Genomic DNA, 26,363 nt, shown 5'->3' with positions numbered 1-26,363 from the left:
TGGGCACTCATCCGTTGAGCTGCCCGTCCAAGCGCAGGTGTACGTATTGCCGCTTTTGCTCCGCACAAGGCTCCACTCGCCACTGTCCATGCGGTGGAGGTAAAAGGTGCTGTCCGAGGCCTTTGTGTACCGATCGTCTGACGTCCTCAGGTAGGTGCCCTCGATCCGGCTCATATAACCGGCCCCGCTGACCGTGTATGCTGTGCAGCATCTGCTGACAAAGCTGCTGCTCGCCATTTCGGCGAGCGTTTTGTCGGCCAACGCAGGCGTGGCGGGACGGGCGAGGACGGGCGGACTCGCTGCGGATTGTGGGTCGAGAGCGCAACGGCACGGCGGGGACGGACGCGCACACAAGAGGAAGTGTCTACACAAGAATTCCAATGCCCGCACTCTCTCTCTCTCTCTCCAATGTAGGTCGCAGCGAGAATCTGCGAGAGACTGCGAAGAGAGATAGGAAGAGGCGGACGCCCAAGGGTGGGCGACGGCTAGCGCATCACACCCCTCTCCTTAAAATCCCTGTGTGGTGGCGGCGTGCCATCCTCCCATCCTTGTGGTCTGTTTTCTTTTCTTTCTTTCTTTCTTCTCCAATGTAGAGCCCGAATCACTGTGAGAGTGGATTTTCTTCTTCTCTTCTAATGTATGTGCACGCAGTGTGCACGGAGAGAGATATTTGAGAACCAACAAGAAATCACGACTGTCACAGTGATTTGGGCTCGGCAGCTTGTCAGCCCTCAGCCGAAGCTGGGGCGGTCCCCTAGCCGAGAGAGCCCGCGCCGATGAGTTCGACGCGGTGTGCACGTGGCTCTTTTGAAGATACGAACATAGCCGAGGTGGAAAGCTGGCAGGGTTTGCGAGGAGGAGTGACCCCGAAGGCTTGCCTCGGTTTGAAGAAAGAAGCGCCGCGTTTTCTCTTTTCGAAAGGAGTACCTGTAGAGCTCTACACAGAGACAAGACTTCTACGACTGCGGCGCTGGTGCGCGCGGCACAATTCATCTCCAGTCCCCCACTCCGTTCGCACAGCCTTGCCCTCACAGTCCGTTCCGCTGTCTTCCATTAAAGGCGAGGCCGATGCGCGAGGAATACGTGTACGAGTCGCCACCGCTGCCGCCGGACGAAGATGTCTACAGTGAGAAGATACCCGCCGCCGTCGAGCTCCTCATCTCGTACCTCGAGGTGGCCGGGCTCTCCACGGACGATCTCTTTGGCGGGGACCCGACTGTCCGGTGCGCCCTGCACGGCCGCGCGGCAGCGGCGGCCCTTTTCACGGCTGCCGCGCTCCTCCTTCTCGCGCACCGCCGCCAGCGCCTTCGCCGCCGCCACACCTCTGCCGCCGGGTTGAGGGGACGGCGGCTGATCGCGCCCACACGCGCGCTTGCAGGGAGCTCAACGACGTGATTGGCTCGCTGAGCAGCGGCCGCACGAGAGACGTGGCCGCCGTCTGCCGCGGCTCGGCGCAGCTCGCCGCCGCTTCGCTCGCTGCCTACATCCGCTCGCTACCCGAGCCGCTGGTCGGACCTCCTCACTACGAGGCGCTCTGCGCGGCGGTCGACATCGAGCCGTACGGCGAGCGTGTCGCCTCAGTGCGTCCCCTGGATGCGGAAATAGATCCCTCTGTTCCAGCAAGCACTGAGAAGGACACGCATCCCCGGTGGTTGTGTGAGTGGCGATGCGCCGGACCCACTGCTCGGTCCTGTGCGCACACACCGACGCGCGTGTCTTCCCGCTGCAAGGTGCGCGACACGCTCGGCGGAATGCCAGAGTCGACTCAGACCGTCCTCCACCGCCTCTTCCGCTTCCTCTCCACGCTCGCCTCTCGCTCGGCGGCAAGAGGAAACTCGGCAGAGGCCCTCGCGCAGGTCTCACCACCACCCACCACCACCGCCGCCACCACCACGTCCGCCGCCGCCGCCGCCGCCGCCGCCGCCACCACCACCACCACCCACACCACCACCACCACCACCACCAACCACACCATCCGCCGCTGCCATCCCTAGGAGCGCCGCCGCCGTCACCAAGCCAGCCGCCGCCCTCGCCTCCGCCGACCTGCCTGCGACGCCCTCCATGCGCCCCCACGCCACACCGCCGCAGGTCTGGACCGCGATGATCACTCCGACGTATGAGCGCGGCCGCGCGCTGCTGCGCAACGAGTTTCGGCTCGTGGGGCTGCTGCTGCAACAGTGCGCGCTGCACCTGCATTCCACCCGCTCGAGCCCGCCCGCGGCGCCTGGTCACGCCGCGCGGCGCGAGCTAGGTACGCGTGCATCTTCGAGGGCTCACTCGACGCGTACGAGGCGCCCGAGCTGCCCCTGCCCGCAACGCTGGCCGGCGGCGGCGGCAACTGGGTCCGCACCAAGGCGTCCTTGCTGCGTGACTCGCAAGGGTGGGCGAGATATACATATATGAGACGCTCGCCCAAGACTTGTCCGAGACTCGCCCCCGCCCCCACACACGCTCTCTCTCTCTCTCTCGCACACACACGCACGCACGCACGCACACACACACACACGCACACACGCACGCACGCACGCACACACACACACGCACGCACGCACACACACACACACGCACGCACGCACGCACGCACGCACGCACGCACGCACGCATGCACACGCGCACACACGCGCACGCACACACACATACGCACGCACACACGCGCGCGTGCGTGCCGATCCCGCCCACTCCTCTCACCGCAGCGCCCACGACACGTGCCCCGCAGGCGCTTCAAGATCCAGGTGCGCGAGGACGAGTGCGGCATCTACCTCGATGTGATCGCCCCAACCGACGTCGCCGACGACCGCGGGCAGCTGCGCGAGCGCGACTACCTCGTCACGCTGCAGCGGCGCAAGGTCGAGCAGCTGACGCTTCCGCAGGCAGCCGGCCCTCCCTCGCACACCCCCTCGCACATCCCTCTCGGGCAGCGTCGGCCGGAGACACACGCGGGGTTCCACGCCCGCCCGCTGAGACGGACTCCACGCCCACAACTCACCGCGTCGCCAGCATTCGCCTGCCGTCGGCCGGGGCTACCGCTCTGGCGTGCACCTCCAACGCTCTCACTCCTCCAGCCACGCGAACATGGAGTCGACCCTGTCGTACTGGTCCTTCCTCCGCCGGCTGAGAGCCCCCCCCCCCCTCCCCCCCCCTCGCAGGTGCGCAACCTCATCCGCGATGCCGGCTCGATCCTCGAGATGGAGGTGCGCCGGTACGTCACCTCCGCCTCCGCCGCGTCGGAGGCGGACCGCGCCGCCGCCGCTGAGAGGCAGCAGCGCGAGGCGAGGCTGCGCGCCCGCTTCCGCTGTCGGCGGTGGCACGTCCGCGACACATCCGCGACATGTCCGCAGGCGGCACAGCTCGAGCGGTACCAGCAGCAGGTCCAGCAGCAGATGGCTGCACCGCACCCTCAGGCCGCACCCCTCTTCGAGCCGGACGAACCCGCTCCGCCGTCGCACCACGCCGCCTCGCAGCAGCCGTCGCCCGCGTCGCAGCCGCCGCCGCCTTCGGCGGTCCGGTACGCTTCCCGGCAGGCGCTCTCGTTCGAGCGGCTCCCCACCGCCGCCGCCAAGCCGCCGGCGTCGGAGCGGGGGCGCAGCGGCACCCCGCCCTCCTCCGCCCCCTCCTCGGATTTGCTCGGCCTCGACCTCCTCTCCGGACCCCCGGTCCCGGCGGCGGCGCCGGCTCCGCCTGCGGCGATCGCGCTCGGCAGCCGCGCGCTCTACCGCAGCCAGACGGTGACCGTGACGGCGATCCACCGCGACGACCCGAGTGGCGACTACTACACTGTCAAGTTCCCGTCGGGCGAGCTGCGCGACGTCGACGGGCCGCTGCACCCGCTTCCCCCCCACCCGCCCACGCCTTCGGCCGATCCGCCCGCGGGCTGGGCCTCCGACCTGTTCGGGGGCGGCGGCGGCGGCGGCGGCGGCGGCGGCGGCGGCGGCGGCGGCGGCGGGTCGGGGCGCTCGTCGTGCCGCAGCGGGATTGGCAAGTCGCCTTCGGCCTCCTCACTCGGCTCTGCGGAGCGAGGAGGGGGGGCATCCTCGCCGCGCGCCGCCGCTTCCTTCTTCCCGTCGTCACCGTCCGACCCCTTCGCCACGGCCGCCGCCGTTTGGCCTGCGCCATCGTCGCTCGACGGCGGCTGCATCGCGCGCGGCAGCTCCGGCTCCGGCTTCGCGCCCGCGCCGCTCGACGCCGATCTCTTTGGCCCAAAGACCCCAATCGTCTCAGCAAAGTGCCCGCCGCCGCCGCCACCGCTGCCAGGCGCGTCCGCGTCGCCGGCGGTGAGCCGTTCCGCCTCTGGCGGCAGTCGCGACGGCAGCCGGCCGCCGCGGCCGCCGGCGGCGTCGAGCGATCCGTTCGGCGACAGTGGCAAACCGTGGGTCCCTTTTGACGCCACCGACGGGGTCTCGCCGTCCGCCAAGCCCCTGTTTCGCGACAAGCCGCCGCCGCCGCCGGCGCAGCCGCCGACGCGGGCGGAGCTGGGTGCGATGCGTGAGGCAGAGCGCCAGCGGCACGAGGAGGCGGCAAAGGCGGCACGCGAGGCGGCCGCGCGCGAGGCGGAGGAGAAGGAGCGGCGTGCGACACTGGTGAAGCTCGAGGCAGCGGCGGCGCGGGCAGCTGAGGCGCTCAAGGCGGCCGAGGCGGCAAAGCAAGCCGAGATGGGCGAGCTGGCCGGGCTCAGCAAGGAGGAGAAGCGCGCGCGCATCCGCCAGACCATCGAGAAGGAGCAGCGGCTGCGGCGCGAGGCAAACGAGGCGGCGTCGGCGGCGGAGGCGCCCGCCCCCCTGCCCATTTCCCCACCTCCTACCTCGCACCACCCGCCACGCTGTTCCCGTCGCCTCGTTCCCGTCGCCCCCGGCCTCACCTCCGCTGCCCTCGCCCCCGGCCCTCACCCCCCCCCCCCCTCCAGGCGGAGGCGAAGCGGCTCGAGGCCGAGGAGAGGGAGCGCAAGGAGGCGGAAGAGCGCGCCGCGGCCGAGGCGGCCGAGGCGGCGCGCCTCGAGGCGGTGCGCAAGAAGGTGCGTGAGCGGCTGGCGGCGGAGAAAAAGGCCAAGGCGGAGGCGGAGCGCAGGGCCAAGGCGGAGGAGGAGGCGCGGCGGGCGGCGGAGGAGCGGCTTCGCAAGGAGGCTGAGGCGCAGGAGGCGGCGGAGGCGAAGGCGCGCGCCGCCCTCGCCGCGGCGCTCGAGGCGGACAAGCTGCCGCCGCTCGAGCAGGCGGTGAGGCAGGCAGAGGGCCTCGGCCCAGACGCGGCCGTCGTCGGCCTCGACGCGGCACGCGAGCGGCTCGCCGAGCTGGCCGCCGAGGAGGAGAAGCGCGAGATGGAGCGCGCGCGCGCCGCGCTCTCCCTCAGCGCCGCGATGGCGGGCGAAGACATCGAGCTGCTGCGCACGACGCTCGAGGCTGCGGCGGCAGCTGACGTCGAGCCCGCCAAGGTCTCCCTCGCCGAGGCGCGGCTGATTGAGCTGGAGGAGCTGGCCGAGGCCGCCGAGCGGGCCAAGCGGGAGGCGGAGGAGCGGGAGGCGAAGCGCGTCGCCGCGCTGGCGGCGTTGCGCGAGGCCGTCGAGGGCAACGCCGCCGCTGAGCTCGACGCGGCTATCGGCGCGGCCGAGGAGGCGGCGGTGCCGTCGCACGAGCTGTGGATGGCGCGGCAGGCGCGCGAGCGGATCGCGCTCGAGCAGGCGAAGCGTGAGGCAGCGCGCGGCGCCGCGTCGGACGCGCTGCAGCAGGCTCTCGCGCGCGCCGAGGTGGAGCGGGTGCCCGCCCTCATCGAGGACGCGGAGGAGGCGCTCGTCGGCGCGGGGGGAGGGCGGGCAGGGCGGAGAGGGCGTCTCTTCACAGCACAGACGTTGAGCAGGCGGGTGTCGATGCGGAGGAGCTGAGGGAGGCGCGGGCGGAGCTGGTGGCCTTGGAGGAGCAGGCGGCGCTCGCGCGCAAGGAGGCGGCACGCCAGGCGTTGCGCGCCGCGATTGCGGGCGAGTCGATCGGGGCGCTGCAAGAGGCGTCAGACGCGGCGCGCGCGCTCGGCATGGTGGCGGTCGACGCCATCGGCGAGGGGGAGCCGCTGCTGGCCGAGGCGGCGGCGCGGGTGGAGGAGCTTGAGGCGGCGGCCGAGGCGGCCGAGGCGGAGCGGCGCGACGCGGCGTGCGCGCTCGAGACTGTGATCGGTTCGCAGCTCACGGACGCAGAGGCGATGCGCGAGGCGATGGGCCGCGCCGCCGCGGCGGGCGTCGACAGCGAGCTGCTCGCCCGCGGCGCCGAGAAGCAGGCGGTGCTCGAGGAAGAGGAGGCGCTGAGGCTGGAGGCGGAGGAGCTGGCGCGTTTCGAGGCGGAGGAGGCGGAGCGAGCGGTCCGCGAGGCGGCCGAGGCGGAGGAGGCGGCGCGGCTGGCCGCCATCGAGGCGGAGCGCATCGCGGTCGAGGAGGCGGCGGCGGCGCTGAAGCGCGAGGAGGAGGAACGGCTGGCGGCGGAGCGGCGGGCGGCCGAGGAAGCGGAGGCGGCGCGGCTGGCTGCGATCGAAGAGGCGCGCATCGAGGAGGAGGAGCGGCAGCGGCTCGCCGAGGAGCTGAGGCTCGAGGAGGAGGTTCCCCCTCCACCATCCTCCACCACCCTCCACCACCCACCACCACCACCCTCCTTCCCTCCACCACCCTCCACCACCCTCCTCCCTCCACCCTTCCCCTCCCCCCCCCCCCCCTCTAAAGGTCCGCGCCAAGCTCGAGGCGGAGGAGGCCGAAGCGGCGGCGCGCGCGGCGGTCGATGCAGCGGCGGAGGAGGAGGAGGAGCGGCGGATCGAGGAGCAGGAGCTGCGACGGATAGAGGCGGAGGAGCAAGCGGCGGCGGCCGCCGCCGAGGCGCGCGCGGCGGTCGCCGCTGCGGAGGCGGCGGCTTGGCGCGAGGCGAGCGAGAGGCAGCGGGCGTGGAGGGGGCACGAGGAGGACGACGAGGGCGGCGACGACGACGACGAGATCGCGCCTCCGTCGGAACCCTACTCGGAGGAGGAGCGCGCGTCTTGAGGGAGTGGCCGACCCGGAGGCGTCCATGACACGACCTCCCTGTGCCGTGCCTCCCCTAGGAGAGCGTTCGGCTGAGCGATCTGGCCGACCTCGCGGACGCCGCGCCGCCGTCCCCCTCTCGTGGGCACGCGTCGGACAGCTCGCCCTCGGGGAGGAGCGGCGACGACTCGCCGCCGCCGCCGCCGCCGCTCACCAACGGCCACGCCCGGCACCAGCCGGCCGCGATGCCGGAGCCGAAGGTGCGCGCCGCGGCAGGCGGGCCGGCGGAGGGGGCGCAGGTCGCTGCGGAGGCGGCTTTCGCGCAGCTGCAGGCGTGCCGCCGCCGCTTTGGGTGTGGGTGTGTGGGTGTGTGGGTGTGTGGGTGTGTGGGTGTGTGGGTGTGTGGGTGTGTTTTGGGGGGGGGGGGGAGGGGGGGTGCGTACGCGGCGTGCCCTCCTGCCCTCGCATCCGCTCACCCCCGCCCGCCACACGTGAGCAGGCGCTGTGTGTCGACAGCCAGGCGGCGCAGGCGGCGCTGCTGACGTGCTGCGAGGTGTACCGCGGTGAGCTCGCGGCCCTCGAGGAGGAGGCGGCGTCCCGGACGGGCGGGGAGGGGAGCAACGGCGTCGTGACAGCGCAGAATGCGCGCATCGCGCAGCTCAAGGCGCAGGTGCGGCAGCAGGCGCAGACGATGCGCGACCTCGCCGCTGAGGTGGAGCTGCGCGACGGCGGCGAGCACGCGCCCTCGATCGCCGAGAGGCTGCATCGGCAGGCCAAGCAGCGCGTCGAGCGGTACCGCAACGAGAACGAGCGCCTCGAGACCGAGCTGGCGGCGACAAAGCACGCGCTAGCGGCGGCGCGTGCCGAGGTGGCAGCGCTGCAGCGGCGCGTCGCAGACGCGTGACGCGGCCGGATATGAAGGGGTCGTGAGATTGACGATGGCGTGGGCATATGTCCAGGGCAGGCTGCGACGGGAGCTCTCTGCTCGGCTTGTTGTGCGAGTGTGTTGTGGGGGATGAAGAAATCAAATCCCACGCGAGGTCTCAAGAGCAGCCGAGATGGGGGGGGCAGGCGTCCGAGAAGAGAACTCTGGGAGCGCGAGGAGCGCCCGCCGTCCACACATCGAGACAGCATGCGGCTGGCACGTCCCGACCGCGCGTTTGCGTACGTGACGGCGACCCCTCCCAAGGAGACGCCAGCGGGCAAGGGTGGCCTCATTCTCGGCGACGCCATCCTCAGCCTTGGTGGCGCCAGGCACCTCCGTGACTTGCAGCCGGTCCTCGCGTCATCTGTGGGGACCTCCGTCCCCGTGCGTGTGTGTGAGGCCAGCGGCAGTGTCGTGACGAAGACAATCGTGCCGGCGAGCTGGGACGCAGAAAACCCCGGCAGTCTCCTGGGCTGCCAAATCATCTCCAGCGTTCCCGCCGGCCACCCGGCACTCAAATCCCAAACAGCGATCACGCCTCTCGGTGCGGCACGCGGCAAGGCTGCCGGCTGCGTTCAGCACGCAACGAGCCAGCCATGCGGTCCCTCCGACTCTTGTTGGCCTCGCTTCGGCCTCGCCACGACTGCACTCCTCCAGCTCGGCCTGCTCATCGGTGTGACGCTTCCGCGACACTCTGATACGTTCACAGTGCACCTCTCTCAGGTCAGGGTATTGCAATATGGCTTAGGCGTGCTGTTCCTGCCAGCTGCGCTCGTCGCCGCGCCGCTCCGCTACCAACTGGTGAACGGGAGGTGGCAGCCGATCGACCCGGCGTCCCTAGAGTGCAGCAGTCGACCGCCATTTGAAGCGGGCAGGAGGTCATTGAGCACATCTCGGTTGGGGGTGAAAACAGGAGTTGCAGAGGCAAGGAATGCGGATGTGGATGCAGGATTGGCAGAGGCGGCCCAGGCCAGAGTGGAATCGAGATTGACTGAATCGGGAGTCGTGGGTGCGGAGAGGGAGGGTCGGGCAGAGGCGCAGATTGGTGTTGAGGCAGTAGCGGCGGAGGCGGCTGAGGTGGCGGCGGTAGTGGCGGCGAAGGTTCCTACGGAGGTGACGGCGGTGGACCAGCCCAGGGCGGGAGGAGAGGAGAAGGCGGGGGAGCCGGCCGCTGTGGACGGAGCGCTCCTGGACGCTGTGGAGATGGACTGGGGCGGCGACCCAGATCCTGTCTCGGAGACGACCAACGTCTTTCGCCCCAGGCCATCGCCACCCCCGCAGCCATCGCCACCGTCACCAGCTCCGCCGCCACCGTCAGCATCACCACGACCACCGTCGCCATCGCCACCGTCACCAGCTCTGCCGCCCCCGTCACCGTCACCATCACCACGACCACCGTCGCCACCGCCAGCCTCACCGAATTCACCGGCACCGCCACCACCAGCATCGGCACCGCCGCCAACGCCACCGACACCGGCCGGCGTCCTGGAGGTGGTAAGTTCGCGGTCCGCCGGCAGCGCCGTTCCAGGCGGCAGTGCGGTTGAGCAGGCGCCGGAGGCACGCGTCGCTGCGCTCGAGAAGAAGGTTGCCGCCCTCGCCTCGAGGCTCCTCGCCCCGCCGGCTCCGGCCCAGCGGCACCACGCGGCGCATGTCTCATCACGTGAGCCGCAAGAGTCTCCCCCGCCAGCGCTTGCCCGCGCGACGCCGCTGCCGCCGCTGGCAGACTCTCGAGCGGCGGACGCTCCGGCGACTGGCTGGAGCGTCGGTGCTGGACGGCTGGTCAGCCTCCATTTCCACGACGCGGTGCGCTCGACGCTCCTCGCGGCGACGCTGCTGTCCGTGCCCTCAGCGTGCGGGCTCGCTCTCGCTCTGTCGGGCCGCGCGGCGCTCTCTCACAGCCGCCCTCGAGCTCTGGCGCAAGATTGACCGGGCACAGCCGAGACTGGCCGAGCTCTAGGCTTGCTCGTACAGCCTCTGCGCCGTCGCGTACTTCTCGCTCACGTTGCCTGCCGCGCTCGGCCAAACGCTGCTCTGCGCCTTCTACTTTATCTATCGGGCGGAAACGGAGGCGAGTGGTCACTCTGCCCCTCTGACCCGAAGCTCATGAAAACCTCCATGCACCCTCACCCCCTCTCTGCTCCCCCTCTAGGCGCTCGCCCTAGTATACTGGGCATGCGTGCAGCATGCGGGGCCGCCAGAGGTGCTGGCAGATCTTGCCACCGAGGTGGATGCGCCCGATGTCATGCTGGCTGCGTGGCGCGCGGTGGCACAGGTGTACGAGAGCGCGACGCTGCGTGGGACGCTGCTGCTTTGCTCTGACGGCTTGCTGCTCCTCGGCCTCTACTGCGCCGGCCGATTGGTGGGCTGGCGCGCGGTCGCACAAAACATCATGGCGGTGGCACACGGGGGTGCCGTCGTTGCCGCCATTGCCATCTTGACTCTCGGCGCGCAGCACAGCGGCGGCGAAGACCCGTCAGCTGTGCCGATGCTTGCTGCCGGGGGTGCGCACCCCGGTGGACCTCGTCGGCACACGGCTTCGACATGTCCGTGACATGTCCGCGGCTTGAGCCTGTAGGTGCACTGCTGCTCGTCGGCCTCGTGGGCCTCGCTGCTTCGAGGGCGACGCGATGGCCATCCGCGTAGATCTCAGAGAGCCGGGATCCCCCTCCCCGTCTTGCCGATTCGCCCGCCGTCAGGGAAGCTTGCGTTGAGGACCTCCAAAATGTCCGCAGGCCGCTCCTTCTAGTTTACGAGATTTGTACGGGCACTGCGCTGTTCGTGGTTGCCGGTTTCCTGCTCGCGCTCACGATGGGCGGCGCCAAGTGGCTCGGAGAGAGCGACTGGATCGCACAGCATTGGGCGGTGGTGTCGACGGTCTACCCGTTATCGCAGGCCGACGCGGCGTTGCTCGTCCGGCAGTACTACCAGATGCTCCTTCTCGGGGGCAGCCTGGTCGCTTTTCTGCTCCTGCTCCTACTCTTTTCCTCGAGTGTGTTGAGGCAGGTTGCGCGTGGCGCCGCAGCCTCTGGCGGCAGCGCTGCCGAGAGCGAGGGCCTCCTTCTTTCCGCAGAGGAGGAGGAGGAGATGATGGTGGCGTGAGACGTGAGAGAGTGTATGTGCGCCCCCGCCGCGCCCGCCGCGCCTGCGAAGACCGAAGTCCGATGGGAACAGACCGTGGACTGACTGTCACCGAGAAGTGTTTGCACATGACATGCGAAGCTGTGAACAACAGTTCCTTCAGCACCCCGAAAATGATCGCCCTTCGGGCACCTTCCCACGCGCCTACGGGCACCCCAACACTCCCACACGCCGAGCCACGCGCGGCCGGCGCCTCTCATGCCCTTCTCCACGCACACCGCGTGAAAACTGCGCGTACGTCCCCGCGCGCACGCAAACACGCGCAGCGCCATTTCAGAGCTGTGCCATGTGCGTCTGCTCTGTGCTGGCACCCCATGGCCGGCCCGCGCCGCCCGCACCAGCCACGCGCCTCTCGCACCACCAGACCCAGGCGCACGACCACTCACGCCGCGACGCGCGCGCCGCAGTGCACCTCTCACTGCAGTCTGCGCCCATTGCACAAGCGCCTGCACCTTCTTCAGGCACCATACCGCACCGGAGCGCGACGCGACCGGCAAGACGCTTCACCGCGAGGCGCGCGCGGCGGCACGCCGCGCGCGCAGGCCACCGAGCTCGCGCTACGTTACCCGAGCAGGGGTGCTGTGCAGTTTGCAGACAGTCTGCACAGCAGCCCTGCTTGTTCTGAACATTCAGCCCGCGTGCTCCGCGCGGCGCCCCTGCCGCCACGCGCCTGGTCTGCACTGCACGAGGCGCGCGCGTGGCACGCTGCGCGCACGCTCCGCCATCCGTTCAGTCCGCTGTCCAGTCTGCCTGCACACAGCACAGAGCACACACTGCCAGCCTGCCTGCACACACAGCAAAGTACACAGCATACAGCACCATGTGCACGCATACGCCTAACGACGCAGCCCGCACCCCACAACAATAGCCTGCCTCACGCCTCACCACGCCGTCTCGCGCTCACACCGCCAGCAGCCCGATCAGAGAAACTGCAGCGCGCGCCTCTGCCTGCAGTTACCAGTTTTCTTTCTCTGTGCATTCTGAGACCTTTTCATTCACCCCGCCGCCGCGCCTCCCCGGGCACTCACCGCAGCAGTGAAGATGTGAGTCGAAGTATGAACGATGCCATCGGCAGAGAGGACGCGCGCGCGAGGCAATGGAGCGCGGCGAACGCCAGCATCGAGGGGAACGAGAGCGTGATGGAGCGAAACGACATAAAATCAAGCAGTTACAACAGACAGGTCCAGGACCAACAAGACAAGTCTTGGACGGGCAGTCTTGGACGGGCACTGTGGGTGTGGAAGTGTGAACGTCTGCGCTGTGGGGGAGTTATGCCCCCGGGAACAGCCCCTCCTGGCCAGAGCACGGGGGTGCGAGGGACACAACACAGTGAAAAGGGGGACTAACTACAGCCTCTAGAGCGCAACTGACGTGATCATGCAAAGGTGTCGAGCTGCTTGATCAGCTCGACAAAGACGGCGCGAGAGGCAGCCTTGGTGAGGATGTCGGCGAGCATCACAGCGCCGGGGAGGTGCTCGACAGAGACGACCTCGCGTGCGACAAGGTCACGGAGGAACTCGGCGGCGCGCAGGATGTGCTTGGTCTTCTTGAATGCGACGGGGTCGAAGGCCATGCCGACGGCGGACTTGGAGTCGCACTTGATGACGCTGGGGGTGTCGATGATGAAACCGAGGTCGATCAGTAGCTCGCGGATGAAGATAACTTCCTTGGCGGCGAGCATGGCGCCGAAGAACTCGGCCTCGGCGCTCGAAAGCGTGACGGAGCGCTGCATCTTGGAGAACCAATGAAACAGGCACCCGTAGTAGAAGAACATCCCGCCGGAGCACGAAAACTTGGTCGCCCAGCTAGAGTCGACAAAGCTCTCGAGGCCACGGACGGGATCAGGGCGCATGACAAGAGCGCGGTCAGCGGTGTCGCGCAAGTAGACGAGGACACGAATCGCAGCCTTAAAGTGCGACGGGCCGGGGTTGGTCATGAACCGAGCGAGCTGCGAGGCGGAGTAGGCGATGTCGACGCGCGTCATATTCGCAAGCCAAAGGAGCCCGCCGACGATGGCCATGTACGCATCGCGAAACTTGGACATCTCGTCGTACTCGACGGAGCCGAGAACGGGCTGATCGGCGGGAGAGAGCTCGAGGCCTTCCTCAATCGGCGAGTCGAAGTGGCGCGAGCGCGAGCGATCGAAGTACGACTCAAACTTCGCGACGAGGTCGGCGGTGTAGAGGCCCTGAGACAAGGTCAGAGAACGAGCAGCGCGGTCGCGAGTGATCGCGGTGTTGAGGATCCACTCGAGCTCGCCCTTGTCCTCGGTAGGGAAGCGTCGCGAGATGTCGGCAACAAAGCGCGCACGTAAGTTGGGGCAGTTGTCGGCGAGGAGAATGTCGTCGACATAGACGAGAGCCCACAGGACGGTGCCGTCCTTCTCGTAGGTGTAGAGGCAGACATCGATGGTCGAGCGCACAAAGCCCCACGACACGAGGAAGGAAGAGAGGAGCTGAGCCCATTCACGACCAGCCTGCTTGAGCCCGTAGAGGCTGCGGCGTAGCTTGCATACGAGCTCTCCGCCGCGGTTGTTGACGCCGGGCGGGGCGCGCATGTAGAGATCCTCATCGAGGGCGGCCTGAAGGTACGCCTGGCGAATGTCGAGGGAGCTGAGGTTGTAGTCACGCGCGGCAGCAATGGCGAGAACGAGCCGGATGGTGAGAGCCTTGACAACAGTGGCGAAGACGCGGTCAAAGTCAACACCATGCTTCTGCGTGTTTCCGTCGGCGACGAGGCGTGCCTTGAACTTGTCGATGGACCCGTCGGCCTTCCGCTTGATGGCAAAAACGAAGTGGCAATGCATCACGTTGGCGCTGGTAGGCACGGAGGCAAGAGGAACGAGGTCCCACGTCTTGAGAGCGACGAGGCCGGCGAGCTCCTTGGCAATCGCCTCGCGCCACTGCTCGGCCTGTGGGCTCGACATCGCTTGCCGGTAGCTCTTCGGAACTCGGAGGGCGCCTTGATCGGACGTCAGCGTGACAGAGTAGGCGCCGCCAGCGCTGCGAGCGGCGGTGACGAGGGCAGTGTCGTTGGACGAGTCGTAGCCGAAGAAGGCGGCGTCGACGGCGCCAAGCGAGTTGTCGACTGCGAGGAAGTCGTCGGCACGGCACTCGCCGTGAACGGCGTTGGCGACAAGAGCGGCGGCCATGTTGGCTGAGAGGCGCGGAACTGGGGCGATGAAGGCAACGAGGAAGGCGCAGGCGAGCTGACCAAGGTGCTGAGCACGAATGCGAGCTGAGCGGCGAGGTGGAGTGAGGCTACGCATCCTGACGGGTTCGGTAGCGCGAGGTGGGAGGCGCGTGACTTCGACGGGGACCTCGACGGTGGCCCCTCCTGAGCGAGTCGCGGCAGGAGTGGCGGGAGAAGGCGCGGGAGGCGTCGAGGGCGGCGCAGGAGCGGGAGCAGGCGCGTCATCGCCGCGAGCGTTAGCGGTGGTTTCGCGAACGGAGCGCTCAGCTCTGCCTTGTGGTTGCGGCTGCTGCTGCGCCGGACCAGCAGCAGGTTCGGGAGCGTCAGGCCGGTCGGGCGGCGGGGCGGAAACTGACTCTGGAACGCCGCTGTCAGGGGGAAGCGCCTCATCACTGGGGAACCACGCGTAGCGATGCCCTTTGAGGCCAGGAAACTGGTCCTCCCAGACGCGCAGCTTGGCGACGACCTGGATCACCTTGGTCGAAAAGAGGTAGACGACATGCCCGGGACTGATCTCAGAGGGTCCGAGGTAGAGGCCGAAATCCCCGCGGTCGGCAAAGTGGCGGTCACCGTCGCGGCGGGGCTTGGGAATCGTGGCGGCGCACAGGCAGCCAAAGGCGTAGAGGCCCTCGACGGAAGGCTGTTGGCGGCTGAGCAAAAAGAAGGGTGAGGCCACTCCCTTCAGACGTTTCACCTAGAGCAAGCAGGGCGGAACGCCCCTTGGTCCACCCGCCGCCCGGGTGGGGCTTGCACGAAAGCTCCGTGCCAGTCGTGCGAGCGAGTAAGTTGTAAAACTCTTCCTCATCCGGATGACTCATCGATCGATCGATGGATGTTGCTGCTTTCCGCGTTGCTGATGCCCTGCACTCCTTTCCGGATCGGGCCGACCCGTATCGAACGTGAGCTGGCAGAGTTAGAGCAGGCTGCTGAGCAGGCCGGGCTCGACGGTGTGAGGTTGCCATTCGAGCTGGACCTGGTCCCGGCGATGTTTCAGCATCTCCTCTCGACCGGCGCGCTCAACCGGCGACATGTTCTCTATCAATCGGTCGATCGCTTTTGTGCAGAGGCGCTCGGGCTCGAATCAGAGCTAACGAGAGCTGACCCGTCGCGGTACGACACGCTCCTCGAATTCGGAAAGACTCTGGTCTCAAGATTTGGCCGCGGCGCCAACGCGTTGCTGCACGGTGGATGAGGACGAGCCGGTTGTCCGGGCGAGTGTCGCCCTCGCCCTGCGACGCGAGGACGTACGGCATCTTTTTGGTGTTGGCATGCAGCTTGTCGAGCATGGTCTGCGCGGCGGCGACCTGCTGCATGCGCAGCTTGCCTTGCTCCTCCTCGTCCTCCTCCATGTCCTCGTCTCCGGGCGCCGCGTCCGTCGCCGCCTTGGCCTTCTTCTTCTTCTTCTTCTTCTTCTCGGCCGGTGCCTCGCGGTCGCGCTTCTCCTTTGAGCCTGTGCCGTCGCCCATCGCTGGCGCCTTGGGCGCGAGCTTACGAGCGAGCTCACCCGCTGAGTGCGCCACGCTCAGCGGAGCCGCCACTTCCAACGTGCCGAACAGGGGCGCGTTCTGCTGCTTGCTCGGAATCTCGACGACGGCCAGCCACATGTCCGAGCCGAGGTCGGATGGCCGGGACCACCAAACGGACATGACGCTCTGAAACACCTTCGGCGTGTTGACAAACGTCGCCGACTCGTCCTTCGTTCCCTCGGGAAACGCGTAGATTTGCAGGCCGTTTGACGCGTTGATGGACCACGCCTCTCGGATATCAGAGCACAGCGAGTCGTACGTGTGCTCGTCCTCCGCCGACACAGACAGCACATAGTTGAAGCCGGGAACCCTCTTGAAGTCGGAGACGCGCAGGTCAACCGACGAGGGCTTCTGGCTCATGAACATCCTCATCCGGTAGGCCATGGTTGGCTGGTAGTAGCTACGCGGCGCGGGGCGGGCGCTCCAAAAAGAAGAATTTACCCTACGCCGGGTTTATCGCGGCGTCCAAAAGAAAAATCCGTGACACATAACAGCTGTTATGAGGTTGTTATGCTGGCTGTCATAACAACCAGTGGGATGTGTTATGAGTGTTATGAGGTGTTATGAGGTGTTATGAGGTGTTATGAGGTGTTATGGTAGGGTGGGCATAACAGCCATAACAGCGATGGAGGTGTTATGAGGTGTTATGAGGTGTTATGGGGTGTTATGAGCAGCCAGCCATAACAGCCATAACACCTGTTATGGCCACTCCCATAACCTTGTCTGGGGACAAGTACGCGATACCGAGAGCTGGGGGAGAGGCGCGCCACGCCAAGGGGGACAAGTGACGGGGGGGGGAGAGTAGTGTCTTTCGCAGGTAAAACGCAATTTTTTTTTTGCACATGACATGCTCAAAACAGGAAATATTCGGATAAAGAAAGAAAATCGTGGAGTTCGAGTAAGATAGTATACGTACTCATGTACTCGGTGACGATGTATTGGGCTCTCGGCTCTCGCCAAAAGTGTCCATCAGAGCTGCCTGCGAGTCGCATCACACTCGGCTCTGGCACCCCCACGGGACGTGGTGACCAGCGGGTGACCGGCGACGTACGGACTACGGAGTGCCTTCCTTCGCCTGCGCCGCAGCCTCGATGGCCTCGATCTGCCGAAGCTCGTCGGCGGACGGCGGTGGCAACTCCTGCGCCTTGAGCGGCGCGAAGGTGCGCCGGTGGATGGCGGTGGCGCCGTGCTTGGCGATCGCCGCCACGTGCCTGCCCGGTGGAGGGGAGTCGGCGTCATGGGGGACATCGCGCCCCGGGAGGGCCTCGGAGCTCGCGCGGCTCTCGAGGCGGGTCCGGAGCGCCTGGCGGTGGGGTAGCCCTTGTGCTCCGCGAGGCCGTACTCGGGCCACAGCTCTGCGTACCTGCGCCGGAGAAAGGGCCCTCGGACCGCGGGGGTGGCCGAGAGAAACAAGCGGCGGGGAGGAGGAAGGGAGGTCGAGCATGCGGCCCGCCAGCCCACAGTGGCGGCGGCACACCTTCGCATGAGTCGGTCGCGAGTCACCTTTGCGAGGATCGACGCCGCTGCAATGCAGTACACCTTGGCGTCGCCGCCCTTGATCGGCTCCACTTGAAGCGCTACATCGGACGGCGGCTGTGGCTGCTGGAAGTCGACGTACTTTTCGCCCTCCTTCCAGGGCGAGAACGGGCCGTCGATCAACGCCAGGGCCGTCGCCGGCCGGCGCTGGCTCGCGCCGAGCACGTCCACGATGCTCAGCCTCATGGCCTCGAGCGATGCCATGAGGATGTTGACCTCGTCGACGCGGGCCGCGCTCACGACGCGCGCGGACCACACCACGCCTGGCGCCGCGACGATCTGCTCGTACAGCGCCTCGCGCTCCGCCTGCGGGCGAGGACTCGCGTGTCAAGGAGAGGAAGGCCGGGGTGAGGGTGGGTGAGGCGCCGCCGCGGCCACTGCAGCTCAGCTGCCACCGCAGCTCTCGGCTACCGGCGCCGCGGCCGAGTCGACTAACTGCCACTACTGGGCGCCCGGAACCTCGTCGGCGATGCTCTTTGAGTCGCCGACGCCCGGAATCGGTTCGGCTCCCGGCGAAAAGGCGCAGGCCGCGGCGACGACTGGCCCGGCAAGAGGGCCCCGCCCCGCCTCGTCGCACCTGCGGGTTGTGGACGGGGTGTGGCGCGATCCGGCGCGAGGGCAGCAGGGAGAGTGGCGATAGAGGCGATGCGCAGTGTCTGAGGGACAGGAGTAGTCGCGTACCCGACGATGAGTTCCACGCCGTCCGCCCGGGCGGACGCCTCGCGAGCGGTCGAGGCGTGGGCAGCGGTGGCGAACGCCTTGGCCTTCTCGCGCTTAGTGTCCGGCACCTCCCTGCGCTTCTCTCGCTTTGCGACTGGCCTCTCTCCTGTTACTGGCCTCTCTCGCTTTGCGACAGGAAGCTCCTGCATCAAGCGCGCGGAGCGGCGGACGCCCGGCACGGCGCTGGCGCCCATGGCACAGATAAGCGCCAGCGTGGAGGAAATTGTGGTGTGTAGCAGCAACGAAAGCAGCTCGCAACGCGCGAACGCCCGCCCTTATTCTTTTTTCACGGAAACACAAAAAAGAAATGGCAACTAAAGAAAACAGCCGCGCCCCCCACGCCGGATGCACCGTCGAAGGCGAGCTAGCCGGTTATCGAAGTCGGCCGTGTCGAGCCTTTGTCTCTAACAGCAATGCTCGCCTTCGCCGCCACTGTCAAGCAGGTTCTCTCGACGGCCACCACTCCCACCGTGCTCGCCTCCATTCCGCTGGTTACCTTTGACGGCGAAAAGGCCACCACGCACGAATTTGTTGAACTGAATGATCCCGTAATGGGCGGCCGCAGCTCGGGGACTTGGCGCGTTCCACTGCCCTCCCCTCGCTGTGTGTCCCGACCAGTCGCGAACCCACAGTCGAACACACAGTCGCGAACACACATATGTGCCCACGCCGGCACTAGGCCTGACACGCTGAGCACTTGAGTGCTGGAGACGTTGGTTCCTGTGCACTGTCAGGAGCGTGATGCCAACCTTTGGCGTGATGGATGGCGAGGTGGTGGACGTGCCATCGCTCCAGGCGCCGGGCTTCATCAAGGCGGCGGCGGACGGCGCCTTCCCCGACGCCGCCTCCGCCTCCGCCGGAGCGCTCGAGCTGGAAGTCCGCTCGACCACGCCGCAGTACGCGGGCTTCCGCGTCAGCCTCGCCGCCGGCGCGGTGGCCCCGCCATACTCCTGTGCGGGCGGAGGCTCGATCCCGCTCTCGCGCGGCTGCTACAAGGCCAAGTTCTCCGTGCCGGCTGGCGACGGCTGGCACGCCGTCTCTGTCCCGTTCGCGTCCTTCTCCGACCTCTGGTCTCCCGCCACGGGCGAGCACACCAAGGAGTGCTCCGAGGACGCCTCCGCCTGCCTGACGGCCAAGAAGCTCGCCCTCCCTAGATGCGGGCAGGATGCAGGAGTTGTCCACAGTATTCGTGGCCCTCGCACTCGAGGCGCACACACTGCACGACCCCGTGCACTGCACGACCCCTCCTGGCACACCGCATAGGCTCTCCTCCCTGCAGAGGGTCGAGCTGTGGGCCGAGGGCGCCGTCGGGAAGGTCCATCTCGAGCTCAAGTCCGTCTCCGCCGTCCCGGCCGCCCCCCATCCCAACTCCACCCCACTCCTCACCGTCTCCTCCCCCGCCGCCCTTGCCGCCGCCGCCGCACCGGCCGCCGCCACGACTGCGTCTCGCACAGCCACCCGGCCGCCCGCGCCATTCGGAACCTGCTCCGGCGCGGTGCAGAAGCAGCTTCGTTTCGGCATCTCTGGCCGCGAGCAGCCCACCGTGCCCGTGCCGCTCCCCGCAACCGAGAGCCTCGCCGAGGCGGTCTGCTGCGACAACCGCACGGTCGCGTGCACGCCGCCGCCCCGATGGAGAAGAGAGACGCTGCCGTGATGGCAGACAGCTGCGACCTTAGGTCGCCTACGCCGAGCCGCGCTTCCTCTACCAAGCCCCGGACATCGCCCTCTACTCCAGGCTCGACGCCGGCGTCACCACCTTCTACGACTCCGTCTGCGGGCTGCCGCTGTTCCGCGCGCCGCTCAACCGCTCCCTCGCCGCCTTCAAGGCCGACACGGACGAGCACGGCTGGCCCTCCTTCCGCACCGCCGAGGTGAAGCCGAGATGTAGCCGAGATGTGGCCGAGGAAAAGGACGCGCCGCGAGAGCCACTGCAGCGGGCATGGCGCAGCGCGGGGGCGTCCGGCCCGCCGTCTCTCCACTGGCGTGTGCGCGCAAGCAGGTGGTTGCGGCCAACGTGGTGACCGACGTCAAGTCTGGTCTCGTCTCCTCGCGCTGCGGCGCGCGCTGAAGCTAGATATGGGCTGGACTTCGGCTAGACCTCGGCTGGACCTCTCGGCTAGACCTCGGCTGGACCTCGGCTAGACCTCAGCAAGCCTGGCGCCGCGGCACGCGCCCTCGGCCTTCGCCCGCCCGACTGCTGATGGCGCTTCTTCACGCTGTGTGTGTGAGCAGGCACGCACCTCGGCTCCTACCTGCCCGACGGCGCGGGGCCGCGTTGGTGCATGGACCTCTCCTGCATCGCTGGCTCTCCGGCTGGTTCTCCGGCCTCGCAAGGCACCGCAGTCACCGCGGCGGCGTAAAGCCGTTGCGTTGCCCATTGCGCAAGCAGGGCCAGCTGGCAGCTCCTTGGCACACGCAGCGAGCTCGAGCTTTGGTGGGAGATGAATTCCAACTGTATTCTGTTTACTAGCTTCATTGATAGTTTTAGTAAGGAATATAGATATACTACTTACTAGAAGTGGCAACACGTTCCATCTCTTCCAAGTTACCAAGTCCAAGAAGCAAAAGATAATTCGGACACTACTTCGCGGGCACCAACCGCACTCTCTCCTGCGAAACCTTCCTCTACTCTCACACCCAATCACATCGTCATAAAGAGTCGACTCTCGCTCGACGTGATCGATCACAAGGTGCGCGCTGGCCCTCGAGCTCGAGGAGTCGAGGTGCGTGGCGGAAACAGAGAGTGAGTGTCCGCCACGCACCCCCCGCCCTTTCACATACCAGACAGCGAAGCACGGCAGCAAGGGCGCCGTGACCATTGTCTCCTCCAGATGAGCATTACCGCCCGCCCATTCGTCCGCCCAGCCAAGCCTACAACGGTAATCTCGGCAAGTGAGCAAGGGCGGTGTAGGGAGGGTGCTCACCCGGCTCGCGCGCCTGCGGCACCGACTCGGCGTATTCGCCGTTGGGCCCATGATACACCTTGTACGCGCGGCCCGACCTGGACGTCCGCTCCTCCACCGTCCAGCCCGGAGGAAGACTCGCCGCAGAAACGGACCGACTCGAGCCGCCGCCGCCGCCGGCCCCGCCGCTGCCGCCACCAGCGCCGCCGCCACCGCCGCCGCCGCCACCGCCGCCGCCGCCGCTGCCGCCGCCGCCGCTGCTGCCGCGGACCGCTGACAGCTCGCGGCCGCGGACGCTGATGACGCCATCCTCCGTCTGGACCTGGTAGAAGCCGTTCCCAGACGAGAGGAGCCGGCCACGTTGTCCGCGTGCCACGACCTCATCGCCGATGGAGAAATGCCGGTTGCTCTCCCCGGCAGTGGCAGTTGGAGCGGTCAGAGCCGGCGCCGGCGGTGCCCTCGCCGACGGAGATGGTGCGCGTGGTCGAGGGGGAAGTGGGAGCTGCGGTCCGCCGCCGCCGGTGCCGCTTGCAGCGGTGGCGGCGGCGTCCTCATTGTCGGTGGGGGCGGCAGCGGCGCCAGCGAGCTTCGAGTCGGTCGAGGGAGCGTCTGCAAACGCGCCCGGCGCGCCCGCCGGGGCCTCGCCCTCGCCGGCTGCCGACGAGGCCCAGCGAGAGGCTAGCCCCTCCCCCCAGGCGTCGTTGTGGCCGAGGCGCTGCACCGCCTTGTGCGCGCGCTTGGACGCCGGCGTCTCCTCCCCAAACACCTATCAAGACCGAACAACGCCCTGAGTTTGGCCAGACCATCCTCGGGGCCCGAAGCAGCCTTCAAGCCGCCTCGTGGCTGCCGCGCTTGGCAGACGACGCTGACTCGGCTGGCTCCTTCAGCTCTGCCGCCGCCTCCTCGCCGCTTCGCTGGTCGCCCGCCGCTGCCTCTGCCGACGCCATCTCTGCCACCCCCTCGACCATCGCCGTGGCCGCCTCTGCTGCCGGACCCAGCACGGCCTCCTGTGCCAAAGCTCGAGGCTCCTCCGGCGCGCGCGCGGCGCCCGCCGCGCCCATCGAATCCAGCGGCGGGATGGGACCCTCCTCGGAGAGAGGGGGGGGAGTGGATGGGCTGACGCTGCCCGCAGCCGCGCTGTCGGCACACACCAGGCCGCTCTCATCGTCGCCCGAGTCCCTGTCTTCGCTCGGCGACACCTCAGACGCGGCACCCGACGGCACAGCAGCGGCGGGCTCCAGGGTCGGCCCGGTGCGAGGCGCAAAGCGGGGGTGGCAGGTGAAGCAGATGTCCTCCATCTCCCCGGAGCTGAACCATCGCCACACTGCCTCCTCGCTCGCCTCGGCCTTGACCAAGACGAAGCCGCACTCGCCGCAGGACCACCCGTCCATGTACAGCCCTTCCGAGAAATCGGAGATCTCAAAGCCAGCGCGTGGCGGTGCATTCGGCTCCGGATCTGCGGGCGCCGGCGCTTGCAAGCTCGGCGAGGGCGCCGTCAGCTGGGCCGGCGACGAGGAGGAGTAGCTCTCGACCGCTGACAGCTCGCGGCCGCGGACGCTGATGACGCCGTCCTCTGTCTGGACCTGGTAGAAGCCGTTTCCAGACGAGAACAGCCGGCCACGTTGTCCGCGTGCCACGACCTCATCGCCGACAGAGAAGGGGCGACCGTCGCCTCCTCTCGAGTGCCGCTTCTCATGTGCCACCGATGCGGCAGAACTGCCGCCGCCGCCGCCGCCACCGCTGCCGACCGCTGACAGCTCGCGGCCGCGGACGCTGATGACGACGCCCGCCTCCGTCTGGACCTGGTAGAAGCCGTTCCCAGACGAGAGGAGCCGGCCACGTTGCCCGCGTGCCACGACCTCGTCGCCGACAGAGAAGGGGCGACTGCCGTCGCCGCCTCCCGAGTGCCGCTTCTCAGGTGCCACCGACGCGCCGCCGCCGCCGCCGCCGCTGTCGTGGCTGCGCTTTCGCACATTCCGAGACGCCGCACGCCGCGCCGCCGCCGCCGCGCTCTGCGCAAGCTCAGCGATGGTGGCCTCGGCCGTCGCCTCGGCAACGACGGCGATTTCCGGCGCGAAGTCGATCTTCTCTGCGGTGATGCGCTTCTTCACGTCCGGGTCGAGCTTGTCAAAAGCGAGCGCGTCCTCGACCGCGTCGTGCAAGGCGATGGGCTCGACGTTGGACGGGTTGGCGTCGTAGATCGCGTAGAGCTGCCCTCGCCGCCATGCGATGACACGGCCGTACCACGACCGCCCGTCCACGTCGGTGGTGCAGATGCGGCAGCCGAGGAGGTCCAAATCGTAGCTCAGGAGTTGAGGCACGCGAGCGCACGAGCCGCGGTGCGGGCGCATCTTGTCGCAGCCGGCAGACCGGCGGCACCCAAACGCGCGCTCGGTGCCGGGCGTGCGCAGATGGGCGAGGGCTGCCGCTGCGCAGGCGCGCTCAATTTCGTGTGCCGAGCAAAGCGGCTTGCCGCTGCCCGGTCCGCTGCCGCGAGGGGCAGCCTCCTTGGCTGCCTCGAGCTCCTCAACCTTGTTGATCGGGCAGCCCGCGGCGAGGATGACGAACCGGCCATCGTGGTCGCCCTCGATTGTCGACGCGTCGAGGTCGACCGCGGCGATCCGCCCATCTGCCTGCGTCTTGGCGGCAGAGGCGGCACTCTTGCTGCCTCTGCGAGAGGTGGCGGGGCGAGACGTAGCGCACTTGGGGCAGAACCAATCGCCGGCCGGAATTTCGGCGAGCGGCGGGTCCAAGCACTGCTGGTGCCAAGCCGCCTCGCAGCCTGGCCCGTCGCACAGGAGGAGCAGATCGTCCGGCGGAAGCTGGTCGTTGAGCTGTGCCTCGTGCGAGTACGGGCACCGCACCGAGGCGCAGAACTGAGGCGCGGAGACGAGAGACTCGGCGGGGCGAGACGTAGCGCACTTGGGGCAGAACCAATCGCCGGCCGGAATTTCGGCGAGCGGCGGGTCCAAGCACTGCTGGTGCCAAGCCGCCTCGCAGCCTGGCCCGTCGCACAGGAGGAGCAGATCGTCCGGCGGAAGCTGGTCGTTGAGCTGTGCCTCGTGCGAGTACGGGCACCGCACCGAGGCGCAGAACTGAGGCGCGGAGACGAGCTGCACCGTCCCCGCCGCCTCCGTCACCACCGCCTCCGCGCTATCCTCGCCGCCGGCGTCCGCGAGCTCGCTCGTGCACACGACAACCTCGTCCGACTCCTCGGACGCTTCCGACGCAGCGCCGCTCTCGTCCACCGCAGCCCTCTCCTCCTCCTCCGCCGCCCGCCTCGCCCTCTCCGCCGCGAGACGCTCCGCAGCGGCAGCGCTGGGGTCCCACGCCTCCAGCGCTGACTGCGAGGGCTGCGCCGGGTCGCAAGCTGCGGAGGAAACCTGGTCGCCCCTCCGGGAGAACCCGCTGCGGGAGCCACCCTTGCCGCAAGTGTGTGCCCGGTGGCGGCCGCGACACGCCCAGCACGGCTCCTCGACCTCGGCCGCAGCCGGCGTGAGGCCCGTCGACTCTGCGGGCTCGGCGCACCGGCGCGGGGGCAGCCGGAGGTTGGCCGCCTTGCAAGTGCAAAGGCCGACCTGCGGGGAGGGAAATGGCCGGCTGGACCGGACGTGTGGGCGACGGCGATGTGTGAAGAGGGGAGGGCCTTCAAGCAGTGGTCGTGGTTCGAGTTGAAGCCGTTTGCGAGATTCCACTCTTGCTCGGCGTCGATGTTGCGCTGGTGCCGATTCGGGAGCCCCGAGGAGAGGTGGTCAAGCGAGGAGAGGCGGCCGGCACTGGTGCCGGCGCCGAGCAACATCGCCTGCTCCGCCGGCGCCTGGGTCGTTCCGAAGGGACCCTGCGCCGCCGCGAATGCCGTCGCCTGCACCGCCTGCGCCGACTGCGCTGCTTGCGCAGCCAAAACCTGCGCCGTGTGCGCTGCCTGCGCCGCCGCCACTTGCGCTGCTTGGGCCGCCGCCGCCTGCGCCGCCAGGAAGCGCCCTTGCGCGCGAGCGTGAATGGCGTTGCTCGCCCGCTCCGCCGCGTTGGCCTGTGCGGTGATAGGACCAGTGTGGGAAGGTCGTGTTGGGGAGGGGTGCCGCTGCTGCTCCCTCTCTCTCTCCTGGTGCGCGGCGTAGACCGACGGGCCGGGGTGGCCATGCAGCCGCTGCGACACCTCGAAAGCGACGAGCCGCTGCTGCTCCAGCTTGGAGAGGCGCGAGTCGGCGCATGGCTGTGACAGCCCGAAGGCGGCGCTCGCCGCAGAGGCCGCCGCCGCCGCCGCGGGGAGCGCGCAATCGCCGACGATCGACGCGGCGCGCCCGGCCGCGGCCGCCGCCGCCCTCGCCGCCTCGATGGCGGTCGCCTCCGGCCGGGTCGCGCTCATCCTCGCCGCCATCGCCAGCCCGACCCGCTTCTGCTGCTCTAGTCGCAGCGCCGCGCGCGCAGAGTCGGATATGCCGGGCCTCGAGACTGCTCCGTCTGACAGCCACTGCTCGGACGGAGGGCGGCCCGGGACGTGGCTCTGCTGCCACTGCCCCCTCGAGACCACCTGCGCCGACGTGGCAGGGCGCGCCGCGTGGACGAGCGCGAGCGGGCCCTGCTTGATGCTCGGCCCGATGCCGCGAGCCATCTGCGCAACCTCCTCCGGGCTGCGCCACAACCGCTCGGCGGCCGGCGCGGGGCCAGCCTCTTGCCCAGCCTCCTGTCCAGCCTCCTGCCCAGCCTCCTGCCCTGCCCCCTGCCCTGCCTCCTGCCCGCCCGGCCGCGCGTCGCCACCGCCATGCGGAGAGGGACCGCCGCCGGCCGCCGGTCGCCCCGCACTCGTGGCGGCGGCCGTGCCCGCCGCAAGCGCCGTCGCCACGGCACCGACCGGGCCGCTGGCCGCCAGCGGCTGCGGCGGCACCTCGGCCATGACGGTTGCAGCGCCACCACCCGTCCACGACGGCCAGCAGGACGGGACCAGCTCGCGGTCGCCCGCTCGGGTCAGCGCCGTCGCCGCCTCCGGCGCAAATGGCGCCGCCTCTGGACGCGGCAGCGACGCCAGCTCGGCCGGCGCCGGCGCCGCCTGCGGCATCTCCGTGGTCACCTCGACTAGGACCGTCGGCGTGTTGCCGTCGCCCTCGTCCCCCGCCGGGACGGCGACCTATAGGACGGCGTAGGCAAGGCTCGGAGAAGGCTCGCCGCCCTCGCCTCCCTACCGCCTCGCGCAGGGAGGGCGACCGCGTCAACCACCTCTGCCGCCACCGCCTCCTCGTCCAAATCCTCGACCAGCTGGCTCGCCGGCGCGGCGGCGGGCGGCAGCGCCTCGCTCCTCTGCCCCAGGCCGGGCGTGCTCGCGACCCGCGAGCCTTGCGAGAGGGGCCCCTGCCCCGCGACCTCGTACCGGCCAAGCATCTCATTCCAGACGGCGCCCGTCGGAGGCCGGCCTGTGGAAAAGAGGGGGAGGGAGGGGGGAGGGC

The 26,363-nt window shown here is 68.6% G+C and overlaps 3 protein-coding genes across 3 annotated transcripts; 2 read left to right on the top strand and 1 right to left on the bottom strand.

Annotated features, from left to right (window-relative positions):
- Positions 1 to 6,915: 6,915 nt before the first annotated feature.
- Positions 6,916 to 8,026, top strand: EMIHUDRAFT_447543 (hypothetical protein). Its single transcript, XM_005794375.1, has 3 exons — positions 6,916 to 6,988; positions 7,063 to 7,314; positions 7,482 to 8,026. Exons 2-3 carry the CDS (start codon positions 7,228 to 7,230, stop codon positions 7,884 to 7,886), a joined length of 492 nt encoding a protein of 163 aa, XP_005794432.1. The 5' UTR covers positions 6,916 to 6,988; positions 7,063 to 7,227; the 3' UTR covers positions 7,887 to 8,026.
- An 8,791-nt stretch (positions 8,027 to 16,817) lies between these two features.
- On the bottom strand, positions 16,818 to 18,213 carry EMIHUDRAFT_194665 (hypothetical protein; the record flags this gene model as incomplete). The annotated part of the gene is made up of 4 exons (XM_005794374.1): positions 16,818 to 17,066; positions 17,267 to 17,605; positions 17,759 to 17,876; positions 17,981 to 18,213. The coding sequence occupies 4 exons, from the start codon at positions 18,211 to 18,213 to the stop codon at positions 16,818 to 16,820; spliced, it is 939 nt and encodes a 312-aa protein (XP_005794431.1).
- Positions 18,214 to 18,760: 547 nt separating this feature from the next.
- On the top strand, positions 18,761 to 20,542 carry EMIHUDRAFT_447542 (hypothetical protein; the record flags this gene model as incomplete). Its single annotated transcript, XM_005794373.1, has 6 exons — positions 18,761 to 19,119; positions 19,283 to 19,334; positions 19,521 to 19,625; positions 19,696 to 19,890; positions 20,019 to 20,076; positions 20,252 to 20,542. Coding segments are annotated over 6 exons (1,007 nt in total), but the record flags the coding sequence as incomplete, so codon positions are not given.
- Between the last annotated feature and the right edge of the window lie 5,821 nt (positions 20,543 to 26,363).

This window comes from Emiliania huxleyi (genome assembly GCF_000372725.1).
Source record: "Emiliania huxleyi CCMP1516 unplaced genomic scaffold EMIHUscaffold_1, whole genome shotgun sequence".
NCBI lineage: Eukaryota > Haptophyta > Isochrysidales > Noelaerhabdaceae > Emiliania > Emiliania huxleyi.
This window is presented reverse-complemented; position numbering and strand designations above follow the sequence as displayed.

What these genes read in the sequence shown, in the direction of transcription:
- EMIHUDRAFT_447543 (XM_005794375.1), top strand. Translation starts at nt 7,228, where the DNA reads ATGCCGGAGCCGAAGGTGCGCGCCGCGGCAGGCGGGCCGGCGGAGGGG. An exon ending in CGGCTTTCGCGCAGCTGCAG is followed by an intron (nt 7,315 to 7,481) that starts GCGTGCCGCCGC and finishes ACACGTGAGCAG; the next exon opens with GCGCTGTGTGTCGACAGCCA.